This window comes from Argentina silus (genome assembly GCF_951799395.1).
Source record: "Argentina silus genome assembly, chromosome: 15".
Lineage (NCBI taxonomy): Eukaryota > Metazoa > Chordata > Actinopteri > Argentiniformes > Argentinidae > Argentina > Argentina silus.
The window spans coordinates 12,148,556-12,169,115 of NC_139669.1; the positions used below are offsets into that span (position 1 = coordinate 12,148,556).

The 20,560-nt window shown below is 43.2% G+C and overlaps 1 protein-coding gene across 1 annotated transcript in view; it reads right to left on the minus strand.

Moving 5' to 3' along the window:
* Positions 1–3,629: 3,629 nt before the first annotated feature.
* LOC310815806 (neuronal acetylcholine receptor subunit alpha-7-like) overlaps positions 3,630–20,560 on the minus strand; it is a gene marked incomplete at both ends in the record, with an annotated part of 29,827 nt that continues 12,896 nt past the window's right edge. Inside the window, 7 exons of the mRNA XM_083685736.1 lie at positions 3,630–4,199; positions 4,431–4,540; positions 8,445–8,531; positions 9,823–10,017; positions 10,842–11,089; positions 17,966–18,075; positions 18,990–19,034. Of these exons, the coding sequence (XP_083541862.1) occupies positions 3,630–4,199; positions 4,431–4,540; positions 8,445–8,531; positions 9,823–10,017; positions 10,842–11,089; positions 17,966–18,075; positions 18,990–19,034 (1,365 nt within the window). The remainder of the gene's footprint in view (positions 4,200–4,430; positions 4,541–8,444; positions 8,532–9,822; positions 10,018–10,841; positions 11,090–17,965; positions 18,076–18,989; positions 19,035–20,560) is intronic.

The following is a 20,560-nucleotide window of genomic DNA, read 5'->3' on the forward strand; positions in this document are numbered from 1 at the left end:
ATTTGAAAATACTATAGTGCCAACTTTTACAAGCTGAAATTGCCAATTGTCAATTGTCCCATTTCTTTTGGTGCCCTGAAATAGGGGGACTATTGAAAAAAAGGTGTTGTTATTCCTAAATGGTGAAACCAATATGTACACAAATACTTCAAATAAAAGCTGAGAATCTTTACTTGAACCTCATAGTCAGTCTTTGTTTTCAAATCCCAACTTTTGGAATATAAAAAATGCTTCACTGTCCCATTACTTACGCAGGGAACTGTATACAGTATATTTTGTATATTGAAAGTATACTTCTTTCCGCTTCTATGGTACCTCATTTCGAGACATCGGCAGTGAAGCTTGCCTCCATTTCATGTTGAGCGATTCCTCTTTCATACACTTACAGTACAAGCACACACCATCTATCTCTCATGCCCTCCTTCTCTCCATCCACCCTTGGCACTTTAATAGATGACTAGAGAACTGACAGAGTGGATGGCATAAGTCAGCAGTGAGTGACACACACACACACACACACACACACACACACACACACACAGAGCTCCTTCATTCACCACCTCATCTACACATTTCCACAACTTTGTAGCTAGGGACTGACTGGGAGGAAGCCTTTGTTGAGCATACCAAAGAGTCTACAAAGGATTTTTCACAGGTTAAAGAAATATGGTAAATATCCAAGTGCACTTTCTATACTATATATGGCTTTTGGTTTACTTTCTTCAACTTAACCTCAGCAGTACTTTTCAAGTAAGCTCTACACTAGCCACCTTTCTGCTAATAAGGTTAGGGTTCAGGTTAAGGGATATGGGGCAGTGGTTGGTGATAGTGTTGACCTTTCTCATTGACCTCAACATCCCCTCGTAATGATGCATCCATTTGCGATGACATCGTGGTGAGTAATTCAGAGTATTTAAATCTGACTCCAGAAACTTCCACCTGGAGCTCCCCCAAAGACATAAACACAAACACCTTGTGTCTAATGTTTCCCTTATCAAGGAGGACATTGGCATGTTGAGCAGAGAATGGGCCTTTTCCTTTTCCTAATTATAAATGGAACAGGCTAGCTTCTCCCTATCTCTTTGTGTCTTTCCTAATATTAGAACTGAATCTAATCACTAGCACTTCTAAATGTGCTCAAAATGTGTTCAACATTTGTGACATCGACAAAACCCTTTTGGTCATTATATTTCTCCATACAAGCAGGTCCAGAGTTAACTCACCCACTCAGCCCATATGTACCCAGTCCCCCCATCTTGAGTTCCATTCACTGTCATATGGAGAAACCAGTTTGAGCTTACATGAGAGGTTTATTACAGTAAGGTAGAGCAAAGAAATCACAATAAGACTGAAGCAGCATGACAGCTAAACAGCTAAAACAGAAGAGACTCTGGCTTGGGGGAGGGGGGGGGGCATATTCCAATCACACTGGAGTTTGTACATGACAATGGTTACTCATTAATAAAGGGAAAAAATAGAGTAGACACACTGCCCACTGTGGTTATTATAGGACAGGCATGTTGGAGTCAGTCATGATTTCTATGACATATCTACTGAATACCACATCAAATCCTAGCTTGAGAATATGTGATGATACCTGATGATTCTGCCATCAATGGACACCAAATCGAATCCCAAACGGGCCCAGTGACATAACAGAATAGGCCAATACGCTGGTAAAGTGGAACGTCTGGAGACACCCAAACAAACGTTCAGCGCTGCTAAATGTACTCCCACCATAATATAATTGAATATTGCATTATTTTGCTTTCCCCATCATCACAGAAACGGAGACAGTTTGTAAAACTGCGCAGGTTAGAAGATGTATTTTTAAAAAGCGGTTTTCAGCTATATTAGCGACTGGTCAGGTTAGCCATGTTACTTGTACTAGCACACATGTCTTGAATATCAAAGAAAAAAATGTTTTATCACCTTCAACAATCTAACTTAAATAGCTACATTTACAGTGTCCTATGAGGTTTTACATACAAGCTTGCTATGTTTGTCCGTTGTCATGGTATTCTTTGATGCAATCACTTTACCAGTGTATTGTATTCTCGTTTTGTCATCTCACACTGACATAAAGATATTATACAGCTCCTACCCAACCCAACCCTCCACCCCATCCCCTTTTCTTCCATCAATTTGACTGGGGGTTATATGTGTTCTTCATGTGTGTGTGTGCTATCTTTATATGTTCTGAGACGATGAAAGACGGACACAGTGACGCCTACACACATCCTCCATGTCACCCTCACACACTTAGACCACACATTCTACCCAAGCATCCCCCTTCACTCTGCTTCAAAGCACCAGATGGACAGTGGGCCATGGCCATGGTAGAACATCACAGGTGGAATAACAGCTACAGGATATTACAGCACCTTGATGCACTAATATTCCCATTCTCCTATGCAACAAAGATTACTTGTGACATTTACCATGAATTAATCTACAGTATTTCTCCAGGTTAGGGATGTTGGGTTGAAGGGATGTACAGTCAGAGCTTGTTGTTGTCCTTTAAAAGCCAGCACTGCTCTCCACTCTCATTTTGTCATTGTCCAGTGGTTTCCTGTTTCCTGTAGTCCAAAAACACTTCCTCCTCCAATGTGGACTACAGGTGGGTCTCTAGGGTGATGCAAAATCATAATGATCTCAGCATTCTGCCTCACAAACAGTCCATGTAATGACACAGTTCACATCTGTGACAGTCCAGTGTTTCTGAAATGGTTAAATCTGTGACATAGCAATGTGAACTGGGTCCTAGAGAACAAATTACACTCACACCTGCGAGCAAGCAACTGGACAAACTGTATACACTGATTTGAATATAGTAAAAGAAAAACATTAAAAAAACAATAAGCTCATAGTGTCACAGTGAAACATCTCAGTAATGATACTATAAATGATACTATAATGATATTATAAACAGTAATGATACTATACATGATACTATAAACAATGCTTTGAGGATGTTGGCAAGGGATGTTGGCATGTACTCATCAGTATGTACTTATGTCATCAGTAGTAAGTGAAAGTTCCAATGTTGTGGACCAGGATTGAAACGTTCAAAGGTCGAGTTGATATTATAATCATATACCTGGAGGGCAACACACAAGACCAACCTTAGCTGACCTGACTGGATCTATGAAGAAGACAGAGGGGGTGGCATACCTTTGTGATTATACATCTATTTACATTAAAATTATGTTTATATCTACTAAAGAGTCATCTGGATAGAACATACAGTATATTTATACTATTTTCAAGCGAGGGCAAAGTAAAGACCTGAGTTTTTTCCCTTCCCCTCGTCATTTGTCTACTTCTCCCACACCTTATTTTCTCTCATCCCCCTCTACCCCTCTCTCTCCCTTTCCTCTCAGCCTTCTCTTCTCTCTCCCTCCTTCCCTATCCCTTTCCTTGTCCCTCCCTCTCTCCCATTCTTGTTCTCCCTTCCTCTCCTTTCCCTCTCTCTCTCTTTCTCAGGGGAGGCTGGTGGAGGCCAAAATCAGAGGATGGGTTTCATTGTAATGCATTGCAGTGAGCCCGTCCTCAGACTTCTGCCTCCACAAGCTTTCCCTGACCCCTCTCTCTTTCTCTCTCTCACCCACTACTCTCCCATGTATGAGTTATGTGAAGTCCTTGGACACGGCCTCTATGAAGTTGGGTGCAGACATGAGGATGGTGAAGGTACAGATGATAGAGAAGAGGGAGAAGGCCACCAGGCACAGCCGGTCCACCACCGCCGCCGCAAACTTCCACTCGCTGCAGATGGCCTCGCCCTCGTCCTGGTCCCGGAAGCGCTGGGCGATGTATGACACCTCCTCAAGGATACGCAGGATCTCCGGAGGGGTCAGCAACCCCACCATTCCTCCCCCTCTCCCAGCCCCACCCCCGGGAGGCTCGGCCTCTTCCTCACAGAGGGAGCCATGGGCCCGACCCCCCAGGGCCACCCCAGAATCACTCTCCGCTGGGTGATAGTTGTAGTAGAGGCCCATACTGCCGTTGTGTGTTCCCAACGAGCCGGGGGGCTGGGAGAGGGATGCATTGAAGCCTGTCATGGCGCCCATCTCGATGGAGCTGGCGGTGGAGAGGTGCCTGGGAGGGTGGCGGTACTTGTAGGCCGAGGGCTTACGCTCATCCCCCGGCTGCTTCATACGCAAGAACCAGGCACACCAGTTCAGTAGCACTACCCTGACCTGGAGAGACAGAGGGGGTTGTCAGTAAGGTTACAATACACACACACACACACACACACACACACACACACACACACAATGATGGTGATGATGATGATGATGATAATGATAACGATGACACCAATGATGAAGTTGTTGATGATGATGACGAAGATACCAATGATGATGATGATGATAAGGATGACACCAATGATGAGGATGATGATGATAATGGTTCAGACCGGTACTCACCCACTTGGGCATCTTGCCCCCCTGGGGATCATGGTGGTGGAACTGCAGAACTAGAACGGTCACCACCACCGACAGACCCACTATCATCATGGTGCTGGCAAAGTACTGAGCTACAAAACACAAAGAAACAAACATATCAACAATCTATACGTCCATATCACACCAACACTGACCAAAAGAGGAGAAAGAAACCTGTGAAGTTTTGGGCATTAAAAAGATCAAAACAACACAATGGTACAGTATGATACTTTAATAAGAGGGTGGTTCAGCAAAACAAACACAAAAGACTGAGACTGAGCTTTAGTGCTGAGTCTTGAGGGCACAGCAAGCATGCGTCCTCTCAGGGGAGGGAGTGTGGGGGAGGGAAGTCCACAAGCATTAACTTAGCGCTGCTTGCACTGTACGGCTGTATTCAGAATGGAATACTTTTATGCTCCAGAGCACGTAAATGGAATGTGGAAGTGCGTTTGAAGTATGAGAGTCCAATACTTAGCACGCAAAACGGAGCATGAGTGGAATGCCCGGATGTCATACTTCACTGTGGGCAAAGTCGAAGCATGCAAATCAGCAGACTACAACGGTGTGAAGTCCCATACCTCTTTGCGACATAGCTAGTGATAAGTGGCTAGCTTTCACAACAAACCAACGACCCGCCTCAAATGCAGAAATAGCAACTTGGCAAACGATAACCAAATTATAAAGGCTATAGCTGGCCAGCTAGCTAAACATATAGATGCCTATAGTGCTTCCCTCAACACTTAAATTATTAATCCTAGCTAACGGCAACCCTTGCTGCAGCGAGAGATCGCTACAAGACAAGCCATGAGAGAGATTCATCATGCAGCAGGACAGGGCAGGCAGGGGACAGCAACAAAACGGTGTTGCATGGCCATCATCCAATACACTAATAGTCAGCTAAAAGGGTTTATGGTCCCTACCATAAACCTGAAACTGTCTGCGGCGACTCCTCCGCTAATTCCAACATCCATGCCAGCACTGATGGGTACTCCATGAAGGTTTTGATTGAAATAGCACGAAAATGTGGTGAAGAACTGTTGAAGGTTATTTCTTTCACAGTTGCTGGCTGGAATTGATATTTCACGGTGTTGCAATATAAGCAGATGCTAAACTTTAACTGGTGAGAGAGCCTACTAGAATAGCCTATTTGTTCAATCAAAATATACGGGCCACTTAAAGTTTGGAAAGGAGGAGATAACCGTGCTGTAACTTGGGACAGGTGGGAGATTTGTGTTTGCGGCTGTGCATTGCTTTCAGTTGCACGTGTCACCAGTTATGAACCTCGATATTTTTTGTAGGCTAATGATCCCTCAAATGAAATGGATAGGCTATGTTTATTTCCTCCTTCTGTCAGTGTTAAACAATCCTGCATTTCATCACTTATGTCGGCATTATGATAGACATGCGCTTTCAGCTAGCCTTTCAGCTAGCCTTTCCCTATGCAGCCTTTCAGTTTAATTTCCAAAGCCAAAACAGGTTTTTAGAAATGTTTGCTAATTTATTAAAAATAAAAAAACTCAAATATCACATTTCCATAAGTATTCAGACCCTTTACTCAGTACTTTGTTGAAGCACCTTTGGCAGTGTGCTCTGCTGAAACCAGCGAGCCTTCATCGCTGGTCAGACATGACATTATTACTGGTTGTTTTAGGATCACTGCTTGGCCTCAATACCATTTAATTGGTGACATAATGCATGTTTATTTTCAATGTTATGTTGACAAAATATGATCTCCACCAGTACGTGATTTTTAAATCTAGACTTCAGTGAAATTGAGTTGTAGGCTGTTATAATGCAAAAGCATCATTATTCAACCTGGCGAATTGTTATTTCTTCAGAATTTCATGTCTTCATTGTTAGCCTGCTGTATGTCAAACAGTTGATCAGATAACTTTAGTGAGTAATCCTGCATGGGCAAGGGGCTGGTAATGTAATTTTACTGAAAGGTGAAAGGTAACTGGAGTATTGGAGTGTGATCCAAATGTCATAATTTCTCCCGTTCTATATGCTCCCATGCTCTGAAGTTCGAGCTCTAGAGTACGCCACAGACAACGATCTCCAGAGCATGGGAGCCAGAGCACGGGAGAACGCCATTCGGAATACATCATATCTCTTTCCCTTTGTTAGCAAACAACGGCTAAACACTTCAGACAAGATCAAACGCTAGCAGAGCTAATGCAATCTTGTAATCTACTATGTTGTCTGGGATCGGTGTGAGGAAGTGAGGAAGAGGAGGGTTATTGTTGGGGGGAGGTTGAGGAGGAGGAAATGGCTCTGCCAGTGAATGTAGCCCAATCCTGCAGAGTGTGAGGTGGAGAGGTGCCCTCCTGTAGACCCAGAGTGCTGACTAACATTGCCCTTCACTTACACTGTCTATCTGGGCCAGTCAGCAGCTTCACACAGACGCAGTGTGTGTGTGTGTGTGTGTGTGTGTGTGTCTGTGTCTGTGTCTGTGTCTGTGTCTGTGTCTGTGACTGTGTGTCTGTGTGAACCTGCTGACTGGCCCAGATAGACAAGTGTAAGTGATAGGAAATGTTAGCTGTGTGTGTGTGTGTGTGTGTGTGTGTGTCTGTGTGAAGCTGGCCAGATAGTGTTCAAATTCCGGTGCTTCAAGCCTAGTGAACAAGCTCATTTGCATTTCCACAGCTGGGCTTTCTAGTCCCGCCCCGTATGTGATCTCCAGTTTATTTAAATTATGCAGTTGGTAAGATGTAGAACTACTGTCAACAGAGACATGTTTCCCCAACAGAGTTTGGTAACTTGGCACCCTAACCCAAACTTGGGTGCTATTGAAAGTCATAAGGACCAGGGGGGTAAAGGAGGCTAAAAGATCAAGTACAGAAAAGGCCCGGAGTAAACCCTGTTGAAGACTGTGGAAAAGCAATTGGCCTTGTTGGCCCTGTTGTGTTTTTTCTTACTGAGCTGCCCTTGACCAGGTCAACTGTCTGGTTAAACTGTCTGGTTAAACAAAAAAATACTTTAAAAAGGTATATTGGATTGAAAATAACAGAACGATAAATTCATATGTACTTTTTGGAAATGTACTGAATTACAAATGGGAGGAAATTAAATTCAAATAGACAATTCAATTAACAGGACATTTATCTCAAGTATACGTTTTGTCAGTACACTTAAATACAAATGAGAGGAAATAGTTCCTAAGTACACTTTCAAAAAGTAAATTTGATTATAATTAATAGAATGTTAATCTAAAGTATAATTTTTGAAAGTATACCCAAAATACAAGTAAGCAGAAATATATTCAAGTAGATTCTCAATAAAGAATAAATAAATATGGAAGTTCAGTACAAATTAAGTATATTTTCAATAAGTATTGAAAAACATAAATATATTTGATGTATATTAAGTACACATTAAATTTATTTTAGGGTTAGGGTGAACTATTTACAGTTACATGATGAACTATGTACAGTTATGATCATTTTAGGCAAAGGTAGACATACAGGCAGGCATGCACAGGGCACACACACACACACACACACACACACACCCTATTCCTGGCCACCAGTAAAGTAAGATGATGGCTGAATTAGTGAATTTTATAACCCTTCTATCACGCCTGTCTCATCAGAGCTCCTAATAGCAGTGGAAGCCTTTGAAGTTTGTTTCTCTCTCAGAACTTTACCCCTAAAGGCTCTTCATCTCTCCTTCCATCCATCAATCCTACCCTCCGCTCTGCTCTTCCTCTCCTCATGGGAGTGTGACATGACACGTGGACCTGCTAATGATGTTGACAGCATCATCCTCATTCTCAGCCTTACAATCATTCCCTGCTGTACAGCCGAGGGATTGAGACTATCTCCCACTCTGACATTTAACTCAAACCAAGCCCAACCACTCCATAGGAGGATTGCATATGTCAACACACATATTCACAAAACTCTCTCTCTCGACACACACAGACACGCACACACACACACAGACACACACACACACACACACACACACACACAGACACACAAAGAGAAGACCCACCAATGAGAGGCACTGAGTCTGAGGTGGCAGGCATGATCTCAGCAACCAGCAGCATGAAGACTGTTAAAGAGAGCAGGACAGTGATACCTGGAGAGAAGGAGAGGGAGAGAGAACTCATTCATGTCAGAAAATGATTAGTGGAACGAGTTATGTAAGTGATCAATTATATCCTCTTGACTAAATCCATTTGTTAGACAGTGGCGTGTCTGACATGTTCAAGGTAGGTTACAGCTTAAAACATCCCTCAAAATCTCTCAATAGATTACAGGTAACGAGTCATCGTGAAAGCTCTATCAATCAAAATCTAATAATCCTGACAGAAATCCAGAATAGAGAGAATTCAAGGATGGTATTCCGGGGGAAAATTCCCAGCGCTCCTTACCCAGTGACAGGTAAATAAGAATGGACAAATGGAAGTCTGACGTCACCCAATACAGAGTGCCCTGCGTAAGTAACGGGACAATACATTTTTTCTCCTTTTGGCTTTAAACTCCAAAGGTTTGGATTTGAAATCAAACAATTACTGTGAAGTAGAGATTCTCAGCTTTTATTTAGTGGTATGTATGTAAATATTGGTTTCACCATTCAGAACACTTTTTATGCATAATCCCCCTACTTCAGGGTACACAAAAGTAATGGGACAATTGGCTTGACAGATGTCCTCCATTATCTATCCCACAAAAATCTCCACCCATACCCAGAAGGGGCTGTTATCTAAGACTAACAGACTACCCCCCTTATCTTGACGGGCCTCTAGCGCCCTAAGCTCACCTCCAACCACCAATAGACGTGGCCCAAAAAAAAGAATAGGTACTGTCCCATGCTACATGATTTAAAAGCTGCCCCCCTCACGTGCCCAGCCAAAATTCTTGTAAGCCTATGGTGCATCTTACTTGGAAATGAACCATAAAAATTATAAATAAATGAAAAGCAACCCCCCAAAACTATTAATAAACAAAAAGAAACGAAAAGAAAGAAAAACAAATAAGAATAAATATGAATAGATAATAAAAAGTAATAGAGAAAACTAATTTAAGTAATAATGAGAACAATAAGAAAGAAAGAAAGAAACATACATAAATAATAAATAAATAAGTAAATGATAATTGGCATTATACCGATGAGAGTCATAGACACTATAAGGATAGTAGCTATAGATGGCCAAGACATCATTTGCATATTTGAAAGCAATTATAGAACGTATAATGAAAGTCACGTTGGAATCAGTCTCATTTGACCCACTCCTGCCTTTGGAATAACATTGGGAATTGTCATTCCGGGCAGAACTATTGTACAAATGAAACTGCAACAGTAGCATGAGTAAGTGCTAGGTTTTCCGGTGTGCCAGCTAAGTGCCCAAATGGTCCCCTGTCCTTACCCAATGAGATCTTCTCTCCGGAGTCGGCGGGCAGCAGGAAGACGAGGAGAGCCAGGCCGGAGATGAGCACACAGGGGATGAGCAGGTTCAGACCGTAGTAGAGCGTTCTCCTCCGCATGGTCACTGTGAACGTCACGTCAGGGTAGGGCTCCTTACAGCACTCATAGTAGAGCTCATTACGCTTGGCTGGGACACCTGGGGGAGACACACACACAGACCACACACACACACACACACACACACACACACAAAATTCCTAAGACATGACATTTTTTAAATACTGCCTTTAGATCTACTTCAAAGCACTGAATTACGAAACATCCCTGATCAGTTGGAGGTCGTTGTTTACCCCCAGTAACTTCCCTCTCAAGCCCTGAGGTGTAAATACACCCTGATAGTCCTCACACTGGGCCTGGCCTGGAGTAAATCAGTGCCCTGCGTAAGAAATGGGACAGTGAAGCATTTATTCTTCTTTTGGCTCTACACTCCAAAACTACTATATTGTTTTTCACCATTCAGTGACCCATTCAGAACACTTTTTATGCACAGTGCCCCTATTTCAGGGTTCCCAAAAGTGATGGGATAATCGTCTTGGTGTTTCTGGTTCATCAGGTGTGTTCTGTCACATAATTTGTGCAGTCATAAGAGAGTTCTCAAAGTCTAGTATTGATTCTAGGCTTTGCGTTTGCCTTTGGAGTCTGCTATTGGGGTCTGTCAACATGAGGACCAAAGAGATGTCAATGAAAGTCAGGGAAGCCAATATTAGGCTGAAAAATCAGAGTAGGGTCGTTATCAGGGCAAACCCAGACACAGATGTTAGTAATGTGAGTGGAAAACACAAAAAGAAAGAGAGTAAGAAAGAGAGAGAGAGACAGAAAGAGTGAGTACTGATAGAGGGAGAGAGACATGCAAAAAGAGAGGGAGAGAGGGGGTCAATTCTGAGACACCAAAAGAGAAGGAGAGCAAGTCCGAGAGAAACAGGAGGAGGGAGAGAACAATAGAAATAACCCATGTCGTACCAACAAGATCCCACTCGCCATTGGGTATGTAGGTTGACGTGTCCACGTCCAACATCTGAAGGTCCAGCAGCCAGCCGTTGTGTGTCCAGGAACCAAACTTCAGGTCACACTTCTGGACGTCGAAGGGGAACCAGCGCACGTCTATGTAGCACGTACTCTTCAGGATGCCCGGGGGGATGTACTGGCAGTACCCCGATGCATTCACCAACACGTTGGTGTGGAAGGTGGCGTCAAACCTCTCATCCGCACTGCACGGACAGAGAACAATACACATTCTTAAGTAAGAAGAAAATAAACACGCACACAGCTTTAATTTACGACGAGGTAAAACACAATGCAATAGAGTGCCATGGGGTGACTTCACTTCCAGGTTCACATGAACATACATGACCCATTCATTTTCTTCTGTCTGGATATTTTCGAGTTATCCAAAAGTTATTTTCGAGTTATTAAATTCAGTGTTCAACAAATGCTTACAGGAATTTTCCTGGGTTGTTATTCTAGCCAGTATTTTAAAGATTTTATTTATTTTTTCATTTTGAACATGGTCTCGTAACTTTGCCATTTGAAAAGTCACTTTGGTTGCTCTTCAAGTATATGAGTTATTACAAACTAGCGACTAATCTCTGAAGTTATTGAGCAGGAAGGTTTTTATAGTGGAACCAGGAAGTAAGATCATCTGTACTACATCAGCCTACATCAGGCTAATACATTTACATTACATTTATGGCATTTAGCAGACGCCTTTATCCAAAGCGACTTACAACAAATACATTTGTTTAAGTAAGTGAATCATCTATCCATCAGTCATCATAAGATAAAGTAATCAATGCTCAGACCAGGGGCCATAGGCAGTCACAATGCTAGAAGAAGGATTTTTTATTTTTATTAGCAGGAGAGAAACTTGTACAGGGGGGTAGTGGGGGTGAAGAGGTCTTTAGGAGGGACCGTTAAGATGTAGCCTGAAGAAATGGGTCTTCAATCTACAGCGGAAGATTGGTACTGACTCTGCAGTCCTGACAGCAGTGGGAAGCTCATTCCACCAGCGGGGCGCCAGGACAGTGAAAAGCCGTGACCGAGTGACTAATGAAGTCTGCTTGGTGCGTGTTCTGAAGACACAGATCTACTGAGACCAGTAGAATGAGATTCCCAAAGTGAGAGTTGTTCAGGAGGTTGACAGCTACAGAAACAGACAGCTGTCTTTGTGTGTGGCCCCTCCAGACCAGATAAGCTGTCTCTCATCCTCCTTCAGCTGAACTATTGATGTTGAGAGGCTTATTTGGTACGCGATTCACTTTTGTGCCTCAGCCCAACCTGCCAGAACTGTTTGGTCATTCATTGCTTCAACAGTTGACATGGACAGAATCATATCTGTTATGTTAAGCTTTCTTCTGTGATCTCTGGATGAACTTTGATTTGTTTAAGAAGAGAACTAAATGGTTGTAGGGCTGAGGATCTACAATATGGTAGTCTGAGCCGGGAGAGTTTAAGCTAGAGAGTCAAAGAGAGTTGTGAGCAGAAAAATGCCTCCAAATTCATTGGATGGTGCTATATCATAGTAAATCACAGTAAAACAGTGACCCAAAACATACTGCCATAGCAACTAGGGTGTTTTCAGGACCAAAAAGTGGTCTTCAGATTTAAATCTAATTGAACATGCATTTAATTTCCATTTTAGCCAAAAAGACCTAAAAACAAACTGAAGATGGCTGCAGTACAAAGAATCACCAGAGAATCACCAGAGAAGACACTCAGCATGTGGGTGGGTCAATAGGTCACAGACTTCCAGTTATTGCATGCAAAGGATTGTCAAAAAGACAGGTCGTTCGAAACTCAGTGTCGCCTAGGAATGATGCCACCTGTCGTAAGACAATGACCACACCCTGTCAATCACACAAACACATCCCACACACACTCTGTTAGTGACACACACTGCCCTACAGAAACACATGCTCCTGAAGTACAGTGACACACATCTCCAGTAAACATCTGGAGTAAAAACAAAGCAATATAACACACACACACACACACACACACACACACACACACACACACACACACACAGTCAGATCATGTTAAATCATGAAATGGGAACTGACCAGCGTATGAGGGAGGTACATAGAAACCCACTCAGTGTCACACACACACACACACACACACACACACACAGGGAACCGGGAGAGGCTATCATAACAAAGAGAGGGTACATCATTATCGTTGTGATTGCCGGTGGGTTTGTGCACCGTGAGCTGTGGGCTACAGCTGGGGCTAAGGTTGAAGCTACAGTTGGAATTACTAAAGTTCGGCATTTTAAATATAATCTATTCACTGTTCTGACTAGACTGCAGCATCAATGAGATTATCGCTCCCACCACCTATAGCCAACTGATATAACAGCATCACACACACACACACACACACACACAAGTCTGATTGTGTATTTATTCGCACCTACGATTTCCCCATGATGTATGACATTTCATGCAGCTCAGTGTGACGTGGCTAGTCTGTTTGTAAAGTTAGCGTTAAATATAACACCCACGCCAGACAGGTTCCTGATTTGTCTTGAAAAAAGGTTGTTTGAAAGGTTGTTTGACTCGAGGGTGGGTCCGAACCCTCTTCACTGGAGTCAATCAACCTTTCGACACATTTTCTTAAGAATTGCTACTAGCTATATCTGGTGTATCCTTCCTTCCGTACTTTGGGGATTTTTTTCAAGACAAATCAGGAACCTGTCTGGCGTGGGCCTTTCACAACCCGTCACCAGAGGCACTGTAATCTAAAACGATCCTATTCACAGTTCCGTTCACACACACAAACACACACACATCCAAAGACTCCTGAGTTGGATCTGCTTCTAAAGAGACTGCTAGCACCAGGTGAGATTCTCGCTCCAACCACCAGCTGATATAGCAGAAATAGCATAAGCAGCATCAGAGAAAACACACACACACACACACACACATATACACACACACACACACACACAGGGTCCTATCGTCCTAATCCTGCCTTCCCCTTATATCAGTGGGCCATACACAGCAGTGAAAACCCATTATTGCACCTGACAGCCCCATTCACACCCCTATCAACGACCCACTTATCCCACCCCAACAACCAGGAGACACCCATAGCGATAACGCAGACGCGCTCGAAGACGCCACGCCGCTCACACACTCATTCAGCCCTGACAAAGGAGCAGCCCCTGAGCCTAAGCAGGATTTGCAGATTACTCTTTCTCACATGTTCTCTCCCTCTTTTCCACTCATTGGATTGGATTGAACCATCTACCTTTTGAGAGTTTAGTGGTGTAATTTATTTCCATTGTGTGTTGAGTGTTATCTGTAGTGGCGAGGGTTGGAGATAGGGACTGCATGGCGGAAGGCGTTAGAGATATCCGAAAACTTCTGCTTGTGCTCCAGTGCAATCAACACTCACACACACACACACACATCAGTTAGTCTGGGTGTGTACCAGATAAAGGCGCGTGCACACACACACATACACACACAACCTGTACACAAGAGACCAGTAGCATACTGTAGAACAGTAGCACACATATACACTCACACACCTAACCCTAAAAAAGTGACACACGTTGATTACAAAGTTATACTGTATACTCTCACACACATGACAGGACAGGCGATAGCCCTGGGAGAGGGAGGAAAGGGAGAGGGGGCACAACGTTTGAGTGACACACAAACACACACATAGAGAGAGGTAAAGTGGAAAGACAAAAGTCCGCGCGGGGAAAGAGTAAGGAGACAAAGAGTCCTGTTGACACACAGAAACTAGACAAACAATGGAGGTGGTGACAGGTTCCTGCTCCGAGGGGACATGAGTCGCCTCACCGTCTTCTCTCTTCACTCAATACCACTCTCTCCTGCCTACTGCCTCCTGTGTACACACACACACACACACACACACACACACACACACACACAGCTATCAGGGCAGAAGGAACGATATCTAATCATGCAATGGGTCATGAGTGTGGCAATAAGTGAGATGGAGAGAAAAAGCAATGCAGAAAGAGAGAAGTTAGAGAGAGAGAGAAAGAGACAGAAAGAAAGAGAAGGAGAAGGAGAGGGAGAGAGTACCCTTGGAGAGAGTAATAATAAGAGGAGAATATTCCAACATTCCCTGTGGGGAGGAGGAAAGGCTCCAGTTGTCCAGCAGCTGAGTGATATGGTTAATGGCACCCTGCGTTATGGAAGAGCTATCCATGCATACATCATTCCGGCTGTGCCTGGGCACGGATCCTTGGGTTCAGGCATACAGTAAGACAGCCCGGGGGCCTGAGTGGGAATGGGAGAAGAGAGGGGGCAAAGAACATATGTCCCTCTCGCTTTTTGCCTGGATAGCTAATTAGCTTAATCTCCATATGCTCTGGATATAAATAAACATATATAGTTTTTCTTGAGTGCTTAAAGCATTTGTATGAAACTGAAGTTCACATGCTCACAGCAATAACATACATGAGCATTGCAAAACATATTAGAATTGCCCCCTGTCTCCCCTACTACACTGTACAGTGTCTATGTGTTCACCTAAGCACAGTCCTGTTAGACCTTCTCTCTATGCTGTCCTGAGCGGTCTCTGTGCTGTACTTTATCAATCCATATCCATCATGCTCCTATGTCTGTGTGTTGTACCTCTACCGGAGTTGGACGTCCTTGGTCTGATCGTTCTGCAGTGAAATGACACCATTGACGTTTTCCTCTGACTCTCTAATGAGAGGGAAGGTCAGTCAGAGTTACACAGTTCTCAAAGAACTTCTCTTGCATTGCCCGCTGACTATTAAATACTTCCTGGAGACATTCCAAGTCTGGAGGTTATCCTCTGGGGCTGGAAAGTATGTACGTGTCATTATGGAAGTGTTTACATTTCACTTGAGAAGTGTCCAAGAGGGGACAGTTCTCTGTGGAAATTGTGGTTTTTGCTTGACATTTTCTCATATGACATTTGGCGTATTTGGCTTGTATTTCTATAATTGATGGTGTCGGAACAACTAATGACACGTTATATTCAGCACACCCCTCTTAAAAGAACAAATATAACTGATTAGGATTCAAACTCAACAACACATGCTGTCGAGCATATTCAAATATTGTAGTCAAATCCTGCCATGTGTTCAATCGTAAGAGGATACAAAGATGTGCTACATATGCTTTTCATCCCAATGCCCAGGGCCATCTCATACGAAACAGATTGAATATGAAAGGATCTTTCAATGGCATATGGAATGTACTGTCAATGAATGAGTAATCTGCAACATGTTGCTCAGCTTTGATTGTGTGTACTTAATGCATTTTATATTGTAATTAGCTTTTGATCTAGCACTCAACAGAGTCATTAACCTCACATTAAACACAACGGAATGGAATAAATGAATTACGGCATTCTCTCATCCGAAAAGCATGCTAATAAGTCTGCATTCTTCTCCTATTCACCGCAGGTAGACTTCTGTGTTATTGGTTGCACACTGATGGCGAAAACTGTTAAATGGTGTGTTACGCCATTAAAGTGGTGTGTGTGTGTGTGTGTGTTTGTGTGTGTGTGTGTGTGTGTGTGTGTGTGTGTGTGTGTGTGTGTGTGTGTGTGTGCGTGTGTGCGTGTGTGTGTGTGTGTGCGTGTGTGCGTGCATGTAAGATTACTGCATTTAGATATGGATGTGTGTGTTGATGGTGCATATCATTGGGGGAGACTGTAAAATTTGAGCTCCCCACTGGGGCAGATAAACCTTAGCACTGCTGTAAAATTGTCGCTCCATTGCAGCTCAATAAAATTACAGAGAACTGGAATTATCTACAAGGTTAACCCGATACTCTTGTGCTGAAATTCAAAAACATCTGTGATGTTGAGTAATTACCCAAACCGTCATTTCACTTCTTTTATTGTGACACACACTGTAAATGAAACACGAAACAGAATAGAGTACGATAGAATATCAACATTTTAAAACAATGAGCACAAAATCCCCACTACCAGTTGTGCTGTTACAGAATCATATGATTGTAATAATTTATAATGTTATCTTGTATATAAAAAGATATAATGATATCTGTGGGTGCAGTGTCTGTACCAGTAGACAGGGTGAACGAGACAGAGAGAGAGAGAGAGAGAGAGGGGTGAGGGTGGAGGTTGGGAAAGTAATCCCTATTCTTAATGCAGGGCTTTTAACATCAGGATTAATGCCCTAACCCATTGTGTGTTTCCTTAATCCTGAGGTGGTGTGTGTTCATGAATGGAGAGGATGTAATTAAGAGTACTCTCTAAAACCTACAGTGAAGTCATCGAGCATACGCAGCTCCTCTTCCTGTCTCAAAGTCATAATTCCGTTTCTCTAAATGTCGACCCCTCTCTTCAATTCGCCTTTCTCTCTCACATGTAAAGCAGGGGAGGCTGGCGGAAGTGGAAATTGGAGGATGGGCTCAATGTAATGCATGGAGTGGAATAGACTCTATTCCATGAATTCTATTCCATTCCGTGCATTACAATGAGCCTGTTCTCCGATTGCTACCTCCAGGAAGCCTGTTCATTTGCTTGTGTGTTGCCCTACATTGCAAGTGGAGAGAGGACAGATATCATCTCGGAAAAAAAACTTGCTGGCGCTGGCAGGGGGGAAGGTGTGATGAATAGAGAAACACACAAACCCCACCTGAATCCTAAAAACAGGCTACGTCTACCCATCTTCCTATCTCACCGCTCCGATACACTGAGGAGGCACTGCACTAAACATGTCTACAGTACAACAGCATTTGATATTCACATCCAGTCCCTTATCCCCACCAGGCTACAGGCTGTGTGGTGGGACATTATTTACCTCATAAACAATGTCAGAGAGCCTCTAAAATGATTGTAAAGAAGTAAAAACATTGTACAACAAAGACATCAGTCAACGGGGACATCTATGCTGGGTGCACCTGTTATAAAAGGAGGATTATGGTCCAGAATGAAATTGAGTGGGATTAGACAAACAGATTATGTCATTACATTACATTAATCGGGATTTCCTTTTAGCACCCAAAGCTGATGCTTATGGGAGCTCACCTGTTGTTGAGGAGAATCATGGGAAGAGAGGAGGATGATGGAAGGAGAGGGGGATGATGGGAGTTCACCTGTTGTAGAGGAGGATGTCTGGTGTCCAGATCTGACTGGAGGGGAATCGAAGGTTCTGGACTCCAGGGTAGTTCTCTGGGTCCCAGCTCAAGTACACATCCGTCCAGTACTGTAGAGAGACAGGCCAGCGAGACAGTCAGAGAGAGAGGGTGAGATTACAGTGAGCCCGGCATTACAGCGAGCCCGTACTCTGATGTTTACCTCCACCAGCCTCCACTGAGTCAAAGAGAGGCTCATAGAGAGGGATGGAGAGGGTCAGAGAGAGAGAGAGAGAGAGAGGGGGGGGGGGGTAGGGGGTGGGGGTCGGAGAGAAAGCAAAAGAGTAGCACTGCCGTAGACAGAGGCACAGCGAAGACAAGGAGAAACAGGAAGAGAGACATAAAGAAAACAGAGGGCGAAGACAGACAAAGCATGACAAAGAGAGAGAGGCAGAGAGCGGCCATTAAAGTGTTTTGAATATCATCTTCACATAAGAAGAGCTGCGGTCAAATAGAGATAAAGGAGAGTTTTATCAGATGAGTTGAACAGGAGGGACCACAGGGTAGATGGATTCTCTGGTCATTGATCCTGTCTGAGCCTGGCTCCCGGAAATCTGACAGTTGAAGTTTTTTGACAGGGCTTCTTTATACCCTTTCTGAAATCATGCTAGTTGACTGACATGTAAATACATCCCCTCACGCTAGACTGGACACTGAGCCCCGTGGTGTCCTCTGATGTTATCTAGGTGAGCTGACGCCAGGGTTGCAAAAAAAAACAGCTAGCAGTGACACCCTGAGCCCTTATTGGAGGATAGGAAACTGTAGGGATAAATGCTCGCATTCACAAGTTAATGAATAAATAAAGAGATGTTTGGAGTGATGGAATGATGTAAGCCTACGAAAGGTGTGTGTTGATCGAGGAGGTTCTGCAGACTGGCAATATTTGTAAGTCTGACAGCAACATGAGGGGTGAGACGATTTGAGTTTTATTTAAAAACACATCTGATGTGCTGTTATTGGTCAAATATCAATCTTTGATACTCACCAGCTGTAGCCATGCATTGGTCATCAGGACCTGGTTCTTCTCATCCTGAGAAAAGAGAGGAGAAAATAATCACAAGTCAAAGGTGAAGTTAAAGCTGAAGCATGTAGTTTGGCGCTTCGCTGGCATCTTTGGCCGCACTGAACATGTGAGAACGTACATACAATATGCTACGTTTTCTAATAGCAGCAACTGTGTGCATGTCCTTGTAAACGAACAAAACGTAAAAAAAAATAGGTAGGTAATGACCAGTGCTCGAACCACAACGCCAGATTTTAGTTTGTGCACCCAGAACAGAGCAACTGTGGCTTTCTCTAAAAGCTGTATTTATGAAACCACAATTTTATAGTTTCAGTCGAGGCAGAATCACACATATTCGGCGCTCCATTTAAATGTAAAACAACAAGCCTTATGGACCTAAACAAGAACACAGGGGAGATATCAGTAATGAAATGACTGCTTGATCTTTATAAGAGGGAGCAGCATCCATGACTGCGGTTTCCTCCTCTCCTCCCTTCTCTCCTTCTCTCCATCTCTCTCTGTCTGTCACTAATTATACGCAAATACTGTGTAAACATTAGCATTAGGATTAGGAAAAATACACATGACACACATTTCCTAATATACCCTCTCTTTTCACTCAAATGACCCAGATGAAGACAGAAAGGTAATTGCAGAATTCTTTTATTTTTGAGTGAATGAGTGTGAATTTCTGTGTAGAGACAGATTGTGTGTGTGTGTGTGTGTGTGTGTGTGTGTGTGTGTGTGTGTGTGTGTGTGTGTGTGTGTGTGTGTGTGTGTGTGTGTGTGTGTGTGTGTTTATCTCCCTCCTCAGTCCATCTAATTTTTGTTGATTTTAAAGTCTATTACAGTAGTCTATAGTTCTGTTTTCAATGTTCAAAGACCTGAAATGGGCAATATTCCTTATCTGCATGTTTTAAGATTCTTATCAGTCTTATCATTCAAACCTAATCATGTGTCTGCGTGTTTTTAGTTCTTGTTTAATTTGCGTCCATGGGGAGCCCAGAGCCATTCAGCGCTAACTGGCTCAATGTGAGACTAAATTCTAATTAGTAAAATAATTAGAACCACTAAGAAACACATTTCCATGGTCATGGTGGAGTGTGAGAGGAGTCATTCTCAAACAAAACATTGATGAATTCAGCCCTTCTCAGATATACACACACACACACACACACACACACACACACACACACACACACACACACAGTACTGTCAGCAAACTTAGCTGTGCCTCTATGTTAAATGTCTATCTGTTTTCTTTCTGTGTGTGTGTGTGTGTGTGTGTGTGTGTGTGTGTGTGTGTGTGTGTGTGTGTGTGTGTGTGTGTGTGTGTGTGTGTTTATATGTCTGCCTTTACCAGAGTTGGGGGGAATTGTGACATGACCTAAAAACGGAGGAGTAGCAGTCAGTCAATGTTGTTTACGTAAAAGTGATAAATATATGAACAAGTCAAAAAGTGGTCCCCTGAGGATACTCTAAAACTGTGTAGCAAAATGCTAACTTGGCCTGCCTACAATAATATCCACTGTGCTAAGCTAACTGATATAGAC